We start from the raw sequence: 18,347 nt of genomic DNA, 5'->3' as shown, positions 1-18,347 counted from the left end.
TTTAATTTTCTTCAGCTTCAACTTGCACATAAGCAATTGATGGTCTGTTCTGGCCCCTGGCCTTATTCTGACTGATGATATTGAGCTTCTCCATCATCTCTTTCCACAGATGTAGTCAATTTGATTCCTGTGTATTCCATTCAGTGAGGTCCACTTGTATAGTCACCATTTATGTAGTTGAAAAAGGGTATTTGCAAAGAAGAAATCGTTGGTCTTGCAAAATTCTATCTCTGGCATTGTTTCTATCACCAAGGCCATATTTTCCAACTACTGATCCTTCTTGTTTTCAGTTTTCACATTCCAATCACCAGTAATTATCAATGCATCTTGATTGCATGTTTGATCAATTTCAGGTTGCAGATGTTGGTAAAAATCTTCAATTTCTTCATCTTTGGTCTTAGTGGTTGATGTGTAAATCTGAATAGTTGTGTTAACTGGTTTTCCTTGTAGGCATATGGATATTATCCTATCACTGACAGCATTGTACTTCAGGATAGATCTTGAAATGTTCTTTTTGACAATGAATGAAACACCATTCCTCTTCAAGTTGTCATTCCCAGTGTAGTAGATCATATGTTTCTCTGATTCAAAATGGCCAATACTAGTCCATTTCAGCTCACTAATGCCTAGGATATCGATCTTTATACGTTCCATTTCATTTTTGATGACTTCCAATTTTCCTAGATTCATACTTTATACATTCCATGTTCCAATTATTAATGGATGTTTGCAGCTGTTTCTTCTCATTTTGAGTCATGCCATATCAGCAAGTGAAGGTCCTGAAAGCATCACTCCATCCACATCATTAAGGTCAACTCTACTTTGAGGAGGCGGCTCTTCCCCAGTTATATTTTGAGTGCCTTCCAACTTGAGGGACTCATTTCCCAGCACTATATCAGATAATGTTGGCTGCTACTCATAAGGTTTTCACTGGCCAATTTTTTCAGAAGTAGACTGCCAGATCTTTTCTTCCTAGTCTGTCTTAGTCTGGAAGCTCCACTGAAAACTGTCCACCATGGGTGACCCTGCTGGTATTTGAAATACTGGTGGCATAACTTCCAGCATCACAGCAACACGCAAGCCACCACAGTATGACCAGTTGACAGATGAGTGGTGGGGTACTGGCATAAGGACAGACATATAGGTCAATGGAATGGAACTGAAAGTTGAGAAATAAAGCCATACATCTGGATCAGTTGATTTCCAACAAGGGTGCCAAGACCATTCAACTGGGAAAAAGTAGTCTTTTCTACAAATAGTGCTGGGACAATTGGATAGCCATATGTAAAAGTATGAATTTTGGTATCTCAAACCATACAGAAAAATTAATTCAAAATGGTGGTAGCCCTAAATATAAGAGCTGTAACTATACATGGAAGTAAATTCTTAATGACCTTAGATTTTTCAGTGTGTTCTCATATATGACTCCAAAAGCACAGGCAACAAAAGAAATAAACAAATCAGATGGACTTCATCAAAATTTAGAACTTTTGTGCATCAAAGACATTATCTAGAAAATGAAAAGACAGCCCACAGAATGGGAGATGATAATTCCAAGTTATATATCTGATAAGAATTTATTATCTAAAATATTTAAAGAACTATTACAACTCAACAACAAAAAGATAGCTCAATTTAAAAATGAGCAAAGTACTTTCTATAGACTTTTCTCCACAGAAGATATATAAATAGCTAACAAGCAAATGAAAAGATGCTCAATGTTATTAGTTATTAAAAATAAAAAAATACAAAACCCGTTGCCATCGAGTTGATTCCTACTCATACAAATCAAAACCACAATGAGGTACCAATTCACACCCACTAGAACTGGTATAATAAAATAAATAGATAAGTGTTGATGAGGTTGTGGAGAAATTGGAATCCTCATGCACTGTTGGTAGCAGTGTAAAATGGTGCAGCCCCTGTGGAAACAGCTTTATGGTTCCATACGACCCAGCAAGTTCATTTCTGGGTATATACCCAAAAAGAATTGAAAACAAGTGTTCAAACAAAACTCAAACATGAATGTTCATAGCAACATTATTCAATAGCCAAAAGGTGAAAAAATAACCCAAATGTCTATCAACAGATAAATGGATAAAACGTGGTAAATCCACACAATGAAATATTATTTGGCCATAAAAACAAATGAAGTACTGACGCATGCCATAACACAGATGAACCCTGGAAACATTATGCTAAGTTAAAGAAGCCAGACACAAAAGGTCACATATTGTATGATTCCATTTATGTGAAATACTAAGAAATCTAGAGACAGAAAGCAGATTAGTGATTGCCAGGGACTGGGGAGAGAGAGAGGGAATGGGGAGTGTGTGTTTAATGTGTATGGGTTTTTTTGTTTTGTGGTGATGACAATGTTCTGGAACTAGATAGAGGTGATGGTTGCACAACATGGTGAATGTACTGGAAGCCACTGAATTGTACACTTTAAAATGGTTAAAATAGTGAATTTTTATGTTATGTGAATATTATCTCAATTCAAAAAAAAGAAAAAACCAAGACAATTTAGAAGAAGAAAAACAATGTGGGAGGGCTTCTTCTACCAGATATTAAGACTTACTTAAACTTACTATAAAACTACAGTCATTTGGACAGTGCAAGGCTAGATAAATAGACGAATGAAACAGAATAGTTTAGATACAGATGCATGTATATATGGACACTATTTATGACAGAGATGGTACTCCTGAGCCATGAAAAAGAAAAACAGTCTTTTCAGTAAATCGTCCTGAGTCAGCTGGGTATAGAAAAAATTAAACTTGACCCATACCTCACGCCATACACATAAACTGATTCTGGATAGATTGTAGTTCTAAACACAGAAGGTAAAATAAATAGATAGATAGTTAAGTAAATAAATAAGAGAATATCATCCTGACATTGGATGTGGAAAGCTTTCTTAAATCAGACACAGAAAGTATAATCATAAAGAGATTGATATATTGGACTGAAGTATCTTAAAATTTAGAATTCCTGTTCATTAAAGACAAGAGAGTTAAAAAAAAAAAAAGGCAACTGGAAGAGTGGGAGAAAATATCTGTAGTAAACGTAACTAACAAAGGGCTTATCTCCAACTAAAGAACTCTTAGACATCAATGAGACAGACAACCCAATAGAAAAAAAGGTGGGAGAGCAAATTACACAAAAGGGAATGGCCAAATGGCCAATAGATTAGCCTGTGTGAAGGTGCTCATCCTCATTAATAGAGAAAATAATTTAAAATCTCTGTGTGATACCACTATTTATCCACTAAGTATTAGCAAGGAAGTGGAGAAACAAGAACTCTCCTCTACTGCTGATGGAAGTGTGGAATGGTACCATCACTTTAGAAAACAGTTTAATATTATCTTCAAAAGTTAACTGTCACCTAGCAGTTCCACTCCTAGTAATAAACTCAGCAAAATGAATTGCATATGTGTACCAAAAGACATGTACAAGAAGTTTATTGCCTCATTGTATGTAATAACCAAACACCAGAAATACCCGTTAGAAATAAACAAAACTCAACGAAATTTGAACATAAGGTTTATTCTGAGCAATTATTCTATATGCATAAAGGGAGACCACTTTAATTCCAAAAAAGGCAAATGGCTCGAAAAAGCTAAGTACAATGGGGCTTATAAAGAAAAGAGGAGGGAGGAATATAGAAAATCACCCATTGGCTGATCTTAACATGATTGATTGAACCCTGCCTGCCTTCTTTTACTGAGATCACTGGATATCAGTTTACAAGATGGTCTCTGCTCCTCCACACAGCCGTATCTTTTCAAATTCAAATTTAGTAAACCTGGTTTCAAACAGGAAAGAAAGGATTTGCAACTCTGAGTGGAAGAAAAGCCTCTGGCAGATTAATTTTAGTCAGAGATTTCTTTAAAGTGAGTATTTGGCTTCCTAAGTTAGGAAACCCCAAATCAAAGCAAAATACCTCCTATCAGTTTCCCTCTTTGACACGCTAAATGTCCATCAAAAGCAGAATGCTGAATAAATTGTGGTATAATCAGCTGGTGTAATATTATACAACAATGAAAATGACTGAACTAAATGTCATGCAATATATGAATGAATCTCAAAAACAATGTTGATTGAAATAGGTCAAATACAAAAGAATACATACTGATTCCATTTATATAAAATACAAAAACAAGCAAAATTAATTTATGATGTTATAATTCAAAATAGTTGTATTAAGGGATGAGGGCGGACAGTGATTGGGAGGGTGCTGGCAATGTTTACTTCTTGACAGGGGTGGTGGTACATGTGTACATTCACTTTAGGAGAATCCATTATGCTGTTTGCAGATGATTTGTGCACTTTTTCTGTACTTATGTTAGGCTTCAACTTTTTTTTAAAAATGTAAAACTAATCTATAGTGTTAAGTCAGGATAATGGTTACCTTTTGGAAAGAAGAAGGGGAAATAATGGGGGGGAGGACATATGGTAGGTGTCTCTGGGATGCCGACAAAGTTCCCTTCTCAACCACAGATGTTCATTTGTGATAATGCATACAGCTGTACATTTGTTTTGTTTTGCACTTTTCAAGATTTGTGTTATAATAAAAATGTTTTTTTTAAAAAACAAGAAAATGAGAAAAATATTTTCATTAGAATATGAGCATTATTCCAATGGTATGACTCTTCATACGCATGAGAATGAGCTATCAGAATGAACATTAGAAATGTCTGCGTATTTTAGACAAGAGACTGCTATATTTACATTTCTTAATACTTCGATTGCTTACAAATAGCATAAAATAATCTTTGGTTGTTGTTTAATTCAGGGTGCAGTCAATTTCACTGGGGCAAGGACAAGGACCCATTGCTGAGAAGATGATCAAGGATGCAATGAAAACAGGAAACTGGGTATTTTTGCAAAACTGCCATCTTGCTGTTTCTTGGATGCTGGCAATGGAAGAGCTAATTAAAACCTTCACAGATCCAAGTATGTTGAGCACCTAGCATTTGCATAATAATACCATTTTTATGTAGAATTTGGTTACTGAATCTAACCCTTGTAACAATTCTTTGTTGTAGGCCTTGTTTCCCCATATTAGAGGAAAAATTTGAGACCTAGAGAGGTTTAGTTAAGTTACACAACCAGGGTTCAAATAAAAGTCCTCAGAATCCAAGCTAAGGATATAATCTACTGTATCGTTTCTGTTTCATGTTGCCTTCTGTGGGAGGCCATTTGAATTCAAAATATATTACCTATAGGCATGATAACCTGATAAAAAGAAAGGAAGGACAAAGAAAGGAAATTAAATCTTTCCCTGCAGAATAAGAGACATTAAGCAACAAAGTTCAAATTACCACCAATTCCCTAGAGCAGTGTTTTACCGCTTTTTACCATGTGTAACCCACACAACTAGCTTTCACAAGTGCCTCATAACCACACACACCCCAGGGTGTGCCCTGCATTATTTGCAATGGCTGGCACTAGCTATAATAGCACCACTTTCTTTCCTACTCAAGAAAGTACAAGAGAGAAAAAGTGAAGTTAGAATCTACTCATCTAAAAAATGTTAGTACAAAAATAATCAAAACCTTAGGAACTGCATTATTGGTAACAAACTACGGAGGATCTCCCCCCACCACACTGCCAAGAGGTCATGGGGGAGAGCCATTGTCTGGGATACCCAGGGCCCTTTCACTTGGGGCACCTTTTGTGCCCTGACTATAGAAACCATTCTGGGAAGGTGAGAACTATGCAGACAACCTTACAAGTGACCTTACTGCTACCTATTCAGGTGGAGAAAGAGCCCTGGTGGCACAAGTTAAGTGCTCAGCTGCTAACTGAAAGGTTGGCAGTTTGAACCTGCCAGCTTCTCCATGGGAAGAAGACCTGGTAACCTGCTCCTGTAAATATTACAGCCTAGGAAACCTTGTGGGGCGGTTCTGCTCTGTCACATGGGGTCTCTATGAGTTGAAAATCAACTCAACGGCACCTAACAACAACAATTAAGGTGGAGAGCTTCTCCCTTAACAGATTGGCCATCCTGCACCTCAACAGAAAGGCCTGGTGATCTGCTTCTGAAAAATCAGCCACTGAAAACCCTATGAAAAACAGTTCTACTCGGACACACATGGACTCACCATGAGTCGGAATTGATTCAACGGCAGCTGGTAACTTGTTGCTTCTTGCTTCTGTTCAGGGGTCTCTGAAAATTAGGATTATAATTAAGAAAAAACACTAGAGAAGACATCTAAAAAGCAGTTTACTACAGCAGTACTATGTGAACCTCCAGAATATGAGCCATCATTCAACTTTATGTTAACCAAGACGTTTGCCAGTTCTTCAGGTAGATTTGACTGGCTATGCAAGCCGATCCAAGTTCAATTGGTGGATTTTAAGTGCTTGTGCCTCACTAACTCTTAAGTGGGTAGAAAAATCCTCTTTTGGCCCTTGCTGTAATCGTTTATAACGTAACCATTTGAGTTCTGATTTTAACTTGAGCCAGAATAATACAAAATACATTCAGGTAAATAAACTTAAAAGAGAAAGGTAAAGAAAGAAAAATGAAAAAAGAACTCAAGACTTGAAGTTCTAAGACCTTTGTTGAGTTCTGCCTCCACCACTTCCTAACTGTGTCCATCACATCTTCTCTCTGGGCTTCAGTTTCTCCAGCTATAAAATGACTGGATAAATAGTCACTAAACATCTCATACTAAGAAGATTTCTAAGATTCCCTTCGAACTCTAAAATTCTGTGATGTCCATGAAAGTTAACACTCTTGATACTTTTGAAATTATAAAAGAAAAAGTATGAAAAAAATGCTTCTCCAAATTTGGCCTTTTTCATTCTTTGGTTTTTTGGTTAATGAAATCATTAGCGCTAAGACTTTGGTAGCTATTTGACTCCTATGACTAGCAGTTTTTTTGTTTGTTTGTTTGTTTTTTTACCATATAAGCAACTTTAATGTTGCTCAAGAATTTTACTGAAACTAACTTAATTCTGGCTATTTAATGTGGCTCACAAATTTATACTACCAGACCAAGAAGAATAAATTCAGCTTTTGATCTGTACTCATTCAATAAACATTTGAGAACCTACTATGTACCTTATAGCATTCTAGGTGCATAGAGCAAGTCAGTGAACAAAGCAAAGATCCCTGCCCTCATGAAGCTTACATTCTTGTGGAGGAGACAGATAATGAATAACTCCTATGGTATGATTGAATGTGCTAGGTGATTTGAAAAAATTAAAAGGAGAGTCAGGTAAGGAGGATCAGAAAAGTTGGGATGGGATGGGATGGGGTAGGGAGTAAGAGCTGGTAGCAATTTTAAAAGGTCTGGGTGGACCTCTTTGAGAAGATGACCTTTGAGCAAGCCTTGAAGGGAGTGAGAGAATCTGAGGGAAGAGCATTCCAGGCAGAGGGAATAGCTAGTGCAAAGGCCCTAGGGAGGGAGCCAGCTACCTGGCCAGATGACTGGAAGAGATCTATATTTGCACCCATTTCAAAGAAAGGTGATCCAACAGAATGTGCAAATTATTGAACAATATCATTTATATCCCACTCAAGTACAATTTTGCTGAAGATAATTCAAAAGCATTTGCCACAGTACCTCAACAGGGAACTGCCAGAAATTCAAGCAGGATTCAGAAGAGGACATGGAATGAGGGATATCATTGCTGATATCAGATGGATCTTGGCTGAAAGCAGAGAATACCAGAAAGATGTTTACCTGTGTCTTATTGCCTATGCAAAGGCATTCGACTACATGGATCATAATAAATTATGGATAATGTTGTGAAGAATATGAATTCCAGAACACTTAAATGTGCTCATGTGGAACCTGTACATAGACCAAGAGGCAGTCATTCGAACAGAACAAGGGGATATTATGTGGTTTAAAATTAGAAAAGATGTGTGTCAGGGATGTATCCTTTCACCATACTTACTCAATCTATGTACTGAACAAATAATCCAAGAAGCTGGATTATATGAAGGAGAATGTGCCATCAGGACCGGAAGAAGACTCATTAACAACCTGCGATATGCAGATGACACAACCTTGCTTGCTGAGGGTGAAGAGGACTTGAAGCACTTACTGATGAAGATCAAAGAGTACAACCTTCAGTATGGATTACACGTCAACATAAAGAAACAAAAAGTCCTCACAACTGGACCAATAAGCAGAATCCTGATAAATGGAGAAAATACTGAAGTTGTCAAGGATTTCATTTTACATGGATACATAGTCAACGCCCATGGAAGCAGCAGTCAAGAAATCAAACGATGCGCTGCATTGGGCAAATCTGCTGCAAAAGACCTCTTTAAAGTGTTGAAAAGCAAAGATGTCTACTTTGAGGACTAAGGTGTGCCTGACCCAAGCCACAGTATTTTAAATTGCCTCATATGCATATGAAAACTGGACAATGAATAAGGAAGATGGAAGAAGAATTGATGCCTTTGAATTATGGTGCTGGTGAAGAATATTGAATATACCATGGACTGCCAGAAGAACGAACAAATCTGTCTTCAAAGTACAGCCAGAATGCTCCTCAGAAGGGAGGATGGTAAGACTTTGTCTCATGTACTTTGGACATGTTAGCAGGGGGGACCAGTCCCTGGAGAAGGACCTGCTTGGTAAAACAGAAGACAAATTGCCATCGAGTAGATTCTGACTCATAGCAACATTCTAGGACAGAGTAGAACTGCCCCATAAGGTTTCCTAGGCTGTAATCTTTACAGGAACAGATGGCCATGTCTTTTCTCCTGCAGAGTGGCTGGCTAATAGGTTCAGACCTCTATCCTTTCGGTTAGCAGCCAAGCACTTAACCACTGCACTACCAGGGCTCCTTATGAAATATCTAGAATAGGCAAATGCATAGAGACCAGAGTTTATTAATGGTTATCAGGGGTCAGGGTGAGGCGAAAAGGGGTAGTTATTGATTAAGGGATACAGAGTTTCTGTTAAGGGTGATGAAAAATTTGGAAACGGATAGTGGTGATGGTTGCACAATATGGTGAATGTAATTAGTGTCACATACACACACAAAACCCCAATGCTAAGAAAATCATGCTTTGATGATGCTTGTATCTTCCTGTGATGGGAACAATGAGATTCCCAACTTCGCTTTGGCCTTTTGAACCTAGAGTGGAGCTTGTTCTTTTTTAGGTTCTCTGTCCACAGCTCAGAAAAAAAATCATATTGACTTATCTTCTTATTGCTGTGTGAGAGGTCTTGCTGTATCCCTGCTACCTCATTCCCTTTACAGCTTCTCTGGAGAGGGGAGAAAGCTTTGTGACCATATTCATGCAATCTGCCTTAAATTTAACGGGAAAATAAAAAAGTATAAATGCACCAGCAATAACTATCATCTTTTTATTTGAAGAGTTTTCCCATTTTAAAGGGAAAACTTTTAACATCTTACCAAGTATTGAAAATTAACATACTCCTAATTTCTTTACCCAAATGTGCCAGCTTCTAGACTGCCAGGCCCTCTGATGTGAAGTTTCTAGAAAGACCTCCCCATCCCCACTTTAGAACAACTTACCACATACTTAAACTAGCTAAGCTAAGAACTAAAGCAGAGTTTACAGCATTTTTCCTACCCTATAACAATTATTTCTTATAGAAAAATGTTACTAAGAATTAAGCAGTTTCTTGTTTTGTTGTTTTGTCTTTGTTTTAAACAGATATTGTTATAAAGGACACTTTTCGACTTTTTTTAAGTTCCATGCCTAGTAACACATTTCCTGTTACCGTTCTTCAAAATTCTGTCAAGGTAATGTACGCCTGGTTTGAACAACGTCAGATAATTGACCTCAGAGTGTTCACCAAGTGGGACCAGCGGGCTCAGGCCCCATGCAGGGCCATGTTTAGGTCTGGGCGGCCGGGGTGGGAAGATGGAAGTCAACATCCTTTCACCCTATACAGCAAGCACGGAAACCGTTCCCTAAGCCACTGCTCGTCCTCGTATGCCCTAGTCCTGTTGGTCATTCAACTCGTCCCCCTCTTGCACTTTACAAGAAAATGTCAAGGGTGCCAAGTGATGAGAATGGAAAACCTCCCCCCCTCCACTGTTAGGGGACTATTTCAGCACTTGAGAGGTAGGGAAGCACAGGTGATATGGCTGCTGGATTTCAGAGCAGGAAGTTCCAATACATAGGAAGCCTCTGCATATGAATGATCACCCAGGAACAAAGGGGTGCCTCTTCCCTCCCTGCAAAGAGTAGGACAATGCCGTATGTTGGGATGACTAGAAAATCCAATGGAAAAGGTCTGAGCATGTTTTCTGGCCCATGTTGAGAGAAATGGGCACCAAATGAAAGTGTCTAAGGTCCTTGTGCAGATGGTTCATTCCCTGTAGGTCTGAGGGCCTGGCCAGGTCCTATTCTCCTAGGCCAGTGGCTGAGCGAAATACAGAGCAGGCTCAAACATGCCAGGGGCATTCTGCTCAGTGACTTCAGTCTATGTGTGTTATTCAGAAATAATGCAAATCTGCAAACTCTCTGCCATGTACGTTCTGTCTAAATCCAGGTAACTAATGAGCCTCCAAAGGGCTTACGTGCAAATATCAGACGAGCATTTACCGAAATGACACCTTCATTTTTTGAAGAAAATATTCTTGGAAGAAAATGGAGACAAATAATATTTGGCATCTGTTTCTTTCACGCAATTATTCAGGTATACTCAATTCTGCTTTTTCACAGCAACAAGAAAGTGTATTCTATTTAAAAAAGTAAAAGCTAAATGAAAGGTTACAAATGGCATTGGGAAACTCTGAGGGCCCTATTCTGTGTCTGAATCCAAATTGTTTTAACTTAATCACCAGTCTCTATACCTCTTTGCCTCAGTATCTCACAGCTTCGACTCCCATCTCTGTTCTGATCTCTGTCTACAGAACACCATCACCGGGATAATGCAGTAGGTCAAATTCAACAAGCCCAAAACTGATGTCCTCAGCTCTGCCTCACTCCCCAAATCTGCTTCCCCTCCAGACCCTATTTCTGAAAATGGTAGTCTCATTCTCTCAGTCAGCTTCAATCAAAACTTCAGGATTATTGTTACTCTTCCTTCTTCACACATATATATCTTGTCAGTCACTGAGTCTTCCTTATTCTTCTTGCAAAAATTTTAGTCTTAGCTGTTCAAGGGGGCTCAGCACCCTTAACAGCTTCCTTCCTTCCTATGATTAGAGTGTCAAGTCTCCTGAAGGATAACCTTCAGCTTGGCACCACTTTCTCCTTCCCTCTGTTCAAACCTCACTGCTCTGCTCTGGTGTCCTTCCTGTGGCCTTGTACTTGAATTCTGACTCTCTGACTCTATACCTCTAGATGATGTCTTGATTAGGCTGTCTGCCTGGTTTTCAAATGTATGCCACCTACAGAAAAAGAAACAGTAAGAAGAAGAAAAAAAAGTTAGGGATGCAAGATAGGAGATAATTAAGTGAATAAAGTCCTAGAGGAGGCCTGAGGGGATGGGATCAGGGGCTCTAAGTGTGAGGCCCTTGTTCCACTATCAGAAACAGCTGAGATAAGGAGTTGGTTTAAAAATTGAGGAAATTTTGATATCAAGAGGAAGGAACATGGGACCAGTCTTCTGGTTTATCAGTTCAGAATTAAGAAATTATGGTGGGATAAAGGGATAACAAGAGGGGAAAATATTTCACTGTGGGACGTTATGAGACAATGTTATGGTTCTGTGTATCAGTTTTGATAAAAGATATTACTGTGGAGAAGTTAGTATGCAATCAGCATAGCATGGCATGATCAAAAGATCTTGTCAGTGGACAGGGGGTTAGCTCTCTCTATGATTACAATCTCAGTATTTTTATGTCAGAAGACTCAGAGATTGGTCTTTTTTTCCTATTTTGATGGAAAAATGGGTTATTTTATTTTACTGTGAAGAACAAATGTTCTTTTCGCAGCTCTGTCAAATTTCCAGTAATTACAAACTTTCTGCTGGAAATATAAGAGGCGGGAGCAGTACTGGAGGAAGAAATGTCTCCTCTGTTTCAATCTTTATGGTGAAAACCTAACTAAAGTTGAGCTGGAAGATTTTTACTGATGCCCTCCTGCAAAAGGAAATTTTCATTTTCAATATTTTACACAAAATTAATTTTATAAAATTTTATTAAAACTGTTTTCATTTTCTGTTCCAGGAGAGAAAAAAGTTTGGCCCTCTTGGTTGGAATATCTGCTATGAATTTAATGACAGTGACAGGGAGTGTGCTTTGCTGAACCTCAACCTTTACTGTCAGGAAGGAAAGATCCCCTGGGATGCCCTGGTTTACATCACTGGTCAGTATGCCCACGTGGCCAGTGCACCCAGCTGTGTACCACAAAGTTGTTGGTTCTGCCCACCTGGCCCACAGGAGGATGGTGTCCTCTCCCAGTGTTTGCTGGTGGTGATGGTGACTTCTGATATTCCCCTTGTGAAGATAAGATCATGATAAGAAAATCTGATAAGAGCATCATGAAAATATTTACACATGGAAATGGGGCAGATGTTTTCCCAAATGATAATAATAGCAAACAATGCCAGGCACTGTTTTAAGCATTTCCTATGAATTAGCGTATTTAACCCTCATAACAACTCCATAAGGTGACGACTATTATTACCCTCATTTTACACATGAGGAAGGTGAAGCATGCAGTTTACAAGTGGTGGAGCCAAGATTTGAGCCCAAGCAGTCTAGCCTCCAGAGTCAGTGGTCTTAAATTCAAAAGAATGTAAAAATTTGTTGATTAGTAGAGACCTGTTGAATTCGGTATATTTGTGAAAAAGGAAAAACCTTTCAGGAATTACAGTCGTGGCAAATATTAATTATAGCCATGCGGGGACTTTGCTGCCAGAACTAAATCTAATTTGACCATGTGGTCCCAAGTAATGTGGGAGGGAAGATTCACCCTGAGAAGTGGGGAAGGAGAGAGCTCTGAAAGGGCAGAGGAGAGAACTGGTGTGTGGGAATGGGTGGTTTTCATTGGCAAGGAAAGGGAATGGGGAACAACAGAGGGTATCAGGTGATCTGGAGCCTTGAAAGGCAGGTGAAACCTTGGAACATGTTTGCGCAGAAGTGGGAAATGACAGTGATGATGGATGAGGACCAGTCCCCAGGATGGATCACGAGGGCAGGGCTGGAATCTACGAGGCCAATCAGCAGGGGATATTTTATACTCCTGCCTTTAGCCATGCTAATGGGGGCAAGATTGATTAGCAAAATGGTGATGTAGGCAGAATTTTTCTCTGGCACCCTCTACTTACCCTGAATTTCCCACTCCTTGTGGGAAATTTTTACCTTCCTTCACTCCTAGAACACCTGACCTTTCAGGTGACCTCAATTTCTACTGCTGTGGAAGTAACTGTGTTTTCAAAAGGATAGAAAGGAGCAAGAGAGGATGTATCTGTTCTCACTACTTCTATTCAACATTGCACTGGAGGTTCTAGCCAGGGAAGTTAGTCAACGAAAAGCAATAAAAGCATCCAAATTGGAATGGAAGAAGTAAACCTGTCTTTATTTGCAGATGACATGATCTTGTATGCAGAGAATCCTACAAAATTCACTTTAAACCAACTAGAAGTAATAAACCAAGTCAGCAAGGTCATAGGACACAAGAGCAATGTACAAATATCAACTGCAATCTAAAAATGATTTTTTTAATTCACTCAAAATAGCATCAAAAAGAATACTTAGGAATAAATTTAGCAAAAGAAGTACAGATGTGTACACTGAAACTGTAAAACATTGTTTAATGAAATTAAAGATGATCTAAATAAATGGAGAGATATCCATGCTCATGGACTGGAAGACTCAATATTGTTAGGATGGCAATACTCCCCAGACTGATCTATAGATTTACTGCAATCTCTATCAAAATCTCATCTGGCATTCTTGCAAAAATTGACAAGTTAATCTTAACATTCACATGGAACTGCAGAGGACTCCAAATAGCAAAAACAATATTTAAAAAAAGAACAAAGTTGGAAAACTTACATTTCTCAATTTCAAAACTTACTACAAAGCTACAATAATTAAGACAGTGTGTTACTGGCATAAGGGTGGACATATAGACCAATGGAACAGAATTAGGAGTCCAGAAATAAACCTTTGCATTTATGCTCAATTGACTTTTGACAAAGGTACCAAGACAATTCAATGGGGAAAGGAGAGTCTTTTCAACAAATGGTGCTGAGACAATTGGATATCCACATGCAAAAGGATAAATATAAATGCTTATCTTACACCATACACAAAAATTAAGTCAAATGGGTGATAGACCTAAAACTATAAAACTCCTAGAAGAAAGCATAGAAGTAAATCTTTGTGTCCTTGGTCAGGCAATGATGTCTTAGATACAATACCAAAAGTGCAAGCAATAAAACTAAAAAAAGATAAATTGAATGTCATCAAAATTTAAAACTTTTGCACTTCAACAAACCATAAAGAAAGTGAAAAACCAAGCTACAGAATGGACGTATCTGCAAATCATACATCTGACAAGGGACTTGTATCCTAAGATGTAAAGAATTTTTGCAACTCAATAATAAGAAGCAAAATAACCCACTTAAAAAATGAACAAACAATCTGAACAAACATTTCACCAGAGAAGACATACAAATGGCCAATAAACACATGAAAAGGTGCTCAATAAGTCATTAGGGAAATGAAAATTAAAGCCAACATGAGGTACCACTTTACACCCACTAGGAAGGCTATTAAAAAAGAAAAAACAGATAGGATAGTAATAAATGTTAGCAAGGATGTGGAAAAATTGGAACCCCCGTACATTGCTGGTAGGAATTTAAAATGGTGCCACTGCTTTGGGAAGTGTGAAAATAAAGTTACCATACAATCCAGAATTCCACTTCTAGGAAAAATGAAAACATATGTCCACACAAAAACTTCTACACAAATGTTTATGAGAGCATTATTCACAAAAGCCAGAAAATGGAAACAACCTAAATGGCCATCAGCTGGTGAATGCATAAACAAAATGTGACATATTATTTAGCCATAAAAAAGAATAAAGTACTGATACATGCTGCAACATGGACGAACCTTGAAAATATGCTAAATAAAAGAAGCCAGACATGAAAGACCACATTGTATGATTCATTTATATGAAAATTCCAGAAAAGCAAAACCTGTAGAGACAGGAAGTACATTAGTGGTTGAATGCAGGGGGAGTGGAAATAGGGAAGGACCACAAATGGACAAGAAACTTCTCTTTGAGGTGATAGAAATGTTTTAAAATTAGATTGTAGTGACGGTGGCATAACTTTGTGTATTTATTTTAAAATTATTGAATTAAACACATAAACTGTATGTAAATTTTATGGCTTGTAAATTATACCTCAATCAAGCTGTTACTTAAAAAAAGGATAGGAGCAAAAAGCCAATGCTTTATCCAGGTGGTGATACTTGCTAATGGTGGAATTTTGGGCAGCCATTTATGGATTAATTCAGAAAATATTGATTATCACAACAATGATAGATGCTGGAAATACACAGATGACCTATTCCCTGCCCACCAAAAGTACATGGGCTGGGGAGTGGGGAGCATGAGTAAATTATAATATGTTATGATAATCAACAAAATACAAGTATATACAAAATGCTGTGGGAATTTAGAAGGATCAACTAACACTATCTGGAGGAATCTGGGAAAGCTTCAGCACGGAAGTTGAGTTGGCTGAGTTGGGTGCTGAACAGTGAGTTGGGCTCACAAGGAGAGAAGAGGCAGGAGAGCACACTGGGCAGAGAACAGTGATGTGCAAAAGCCCAGCAGTATGTGAGGTGTGGCATGACCGTAGGAATTCAGTAGGGCTGGAGCAGAGGTGTGTACGAAGGGAAAGTGCGTATAAAGAGAAGCTTTATCTTCAATGAAACTTAAAAAGGTGAGCTGGGGCCACATTCTGAAAGGCATGTGTGTAGTGTTAATAAATTTTAGCAAGATGATTAGAGATTGAACAAGGGGATATAGTAACACCTGTGGCGAGACTAGACAGTAGATAATAAACAGAGAAATATTTGGGAGGCTTTATACATATAGAAAGGTATTTTGAGTTGGGGAAAAGGGTCTTAAAATCTCACAGTGTGGGTTCCAGCAATGGGTAAATTCAGAAGTGGTGGTGGAGACGTATCTGATCTCAAAGTAGGTAAGGACAGAGCCAAATCTCAGGCCTGTCCAGTTTGCAGTGGACCATCCCAAGCCAGCCTATGGGGATAGGAAAGGAGGAGAAGAAGGAAGCCACCACTCAGGGTCTGCAGTGAGGCCCAAAGGAACTCTGATGCCAGGGCCAGGCCAGGTGTTGGGCATGTATGCTGGATAACCACCAAGGCCCATCTTCTGGGAAGACCACACTCAGAGGACTCTTTCCTAAAAGTGAGCTGTGAATCATTTACCCTGAGTCCAAATGGTAGGCTCCTTATTTACTAGGTTTGATCCAAGCAAAAAGATAAAACTAAATCTGGATGGACAAGCACAAAGTCCTTTGATTTGTAAGAAAAACATCTTTGTGCTGCTACTCAAACTGTAGATATTTTAGATTAAAACATTTTTTTTAGAATAAATAAATAAAATAAGGAAACTCTTCTCACCACTAACTGTTGGAATCTAAATTTTCCTGGCCATCCTCCTTTCTTGACACCATCATACAGTTGGAGAAACTTAAGCTTTACATTCCTGTACAGCCCCAAGGATCCAAGAAAAGCTTCAAGCTGGACCCAGCTTTGTTGGACCCATTGCAGAAATTTAACCCAACTTTGTGTTCCTGGACTTACCAGAGGACGGCTGAAGAATATTCCCAGGAAGTTACAGCAGCATCTCCTCCTTCCTAGAATTGCTAATACAGAGATTCAGCTACTTGATCATCAGCGCTGGTACCTACTTCCCCTTCTTTCTCCCTGAGTGACAAGCTGATCCAACAAGACTGAGAAAGTGTGCTCCAACATGAGAGGAAAGATAGGTGTCCCTACAGGAGACAGAGAGTAAGTACATTGCTGTCTTGGAAGAAATAAATTATTGAGATTCCAAGACCGAAATACCAAAATAGCTTTCTCTCAACCAACCGTCTCAGTTTGATATATTTTTTTTCTTCCTCACGTAATGGAAGAGATGGAATTGAGAATGGTGATTCAGAAGTTGACAGTATCAGTACCAAAGATGAAATTCTTCCAGGAACACTACAGTGGTGAATGATCAATGTAGCAATGGATCTGGAATTTTTCCAAAGAATTATATCAGTAATAGATATCATTCCAGTGTTGTTCTTTCCTACTCATAATTTTGGGATGACAGTGGAGCAAGCTGAACATAATCACTCTGTGGAAAGAGCTATGTATCAGTGAGTCTTAATTCCCTATAGCATAATTTCTGTGAGGCACATTTTTTTTCACCTTGGATCTATCTTTCCTCCCTAGCTTGAAATCAATAATTTATAAGGCATCTATGGAGTTTGAATCCACAATCAATGCCCATGGAAGCAGCAGTCAAGAAATCAAATCACATACTGCATTGGGAAAATCTGCTGCAAAAGATCTCTTTAAAGTGTTAAAAAGCAAAGATGTCACTTTGAGGACTAAGGTACGCCTGATTCAAGCCATGGTCTTTTCAGTTGCCTTATATGCATGTGAAAGTTGGACGATGAATAAGGAAGACCAAAGAATTGATGCCTTTGAATAATCGTGTTGGCGAAGAATATTGCATATATCATGGACTGCCAGAAGAAAGAACAAATCTGTGTTGGAAGAAGTACAGCCAGAATGCTCCTTTGTCTCATGTACTTTGGAAATGTTATCAGTAGGGACCAGTCCCTGGAGAAGGACATCATGCTTGGTAAAGTAGAGGATCAGCAAAAAAAAAAAAAAACGGAAGACCCTCAAGGAGATAGATTGACACAGTGGCTTCAACAATGGCTTCAACAATGGGCTCAAGCATAACAACGATTATGAGGATGGCACAGGACCAGACAGTGTTTCATTCCATTGTACGTGTAGGGTCACCATGAGTTGGAATCAACTCAATGGCACCTAGCAACAACAACATGGAGTTTGAATGCACTGCTGCAAATGTTTTGGTACTATTTTTCTTATTGTCCCCCAAAAGAAGCACTGTTTCATGGAAAGTGTGTGTGTTTTAGAATACTTCAGTCAATGATAAGACCCAAAATCAAGATTTTGACACAAAAGAACAGGAAGAAGGAAGGAATATATAGAATTCTGTGCCTTTATTTTATATTATTTAGAAAACCCAAAGTAATTAAAGTCTTTTAATTATTAGGAAGATATTCTCTTTCTGCTTTTTAAAAATTGACTTGTATTCTAATTTTGAAGGGTAGTGGAAGGGAATTCTAATGTGGTATTTCCATATTCAGTACCAA

The 18,347-nt window shown here is 38.4% G+C and overlaps 1 protein-coding gene across 1 annotated transcript in view; it reads left to right on the top strand.

The window, feature by feature from the left end:
• Positions 1–18,347, top strand: part of DNAH6 (dynein axonemal heavy chain 6) — a 349,864-nt gene that overhangs the window by 287,721 nt on the left and 43,796 nt on the right. Inside the window, exons 65-68 of the mRNA XM_004388248.1 lie at positions 4,799–4,959; positions 9,659–9,747; positions 10,503–10,649; positions 12,127–12,265. Of these exons, the coding sequence (XP_004388305.1) occupies positions 4,799–4,959; positions 9,659–9,747; positions 10,503–10,649; positions 12,127–12,265 (536 nt within the window). The remainder of the gene's footprint in view (positions 1–4,798; positions 4,960–9,658; positions 9,748–10,502; positions 10,650–12,126; positions 12,266–18,347) is intronic.

This window comes from Trichechus manatus, unplaced genomic scaffold (genome assembly GCF_000243295.1).
Source record: "Trichechus manatus latirostris isolate Lorelei unplaced genomic scaffold, TriManLat1.0 scaffold00208, whole genome shotgun sequence".
NCBI classification, from domain to species: Eukaryota; Metazoa; Chordata; class Mammalia; order Sirenia; family Trichechidae; genus Trichechus; species Trichechus manatus.
Note: the sequence above shows the minus strand (reverse complement) of the source record. Positions and strands in the feature narration are given on the sequence as shown.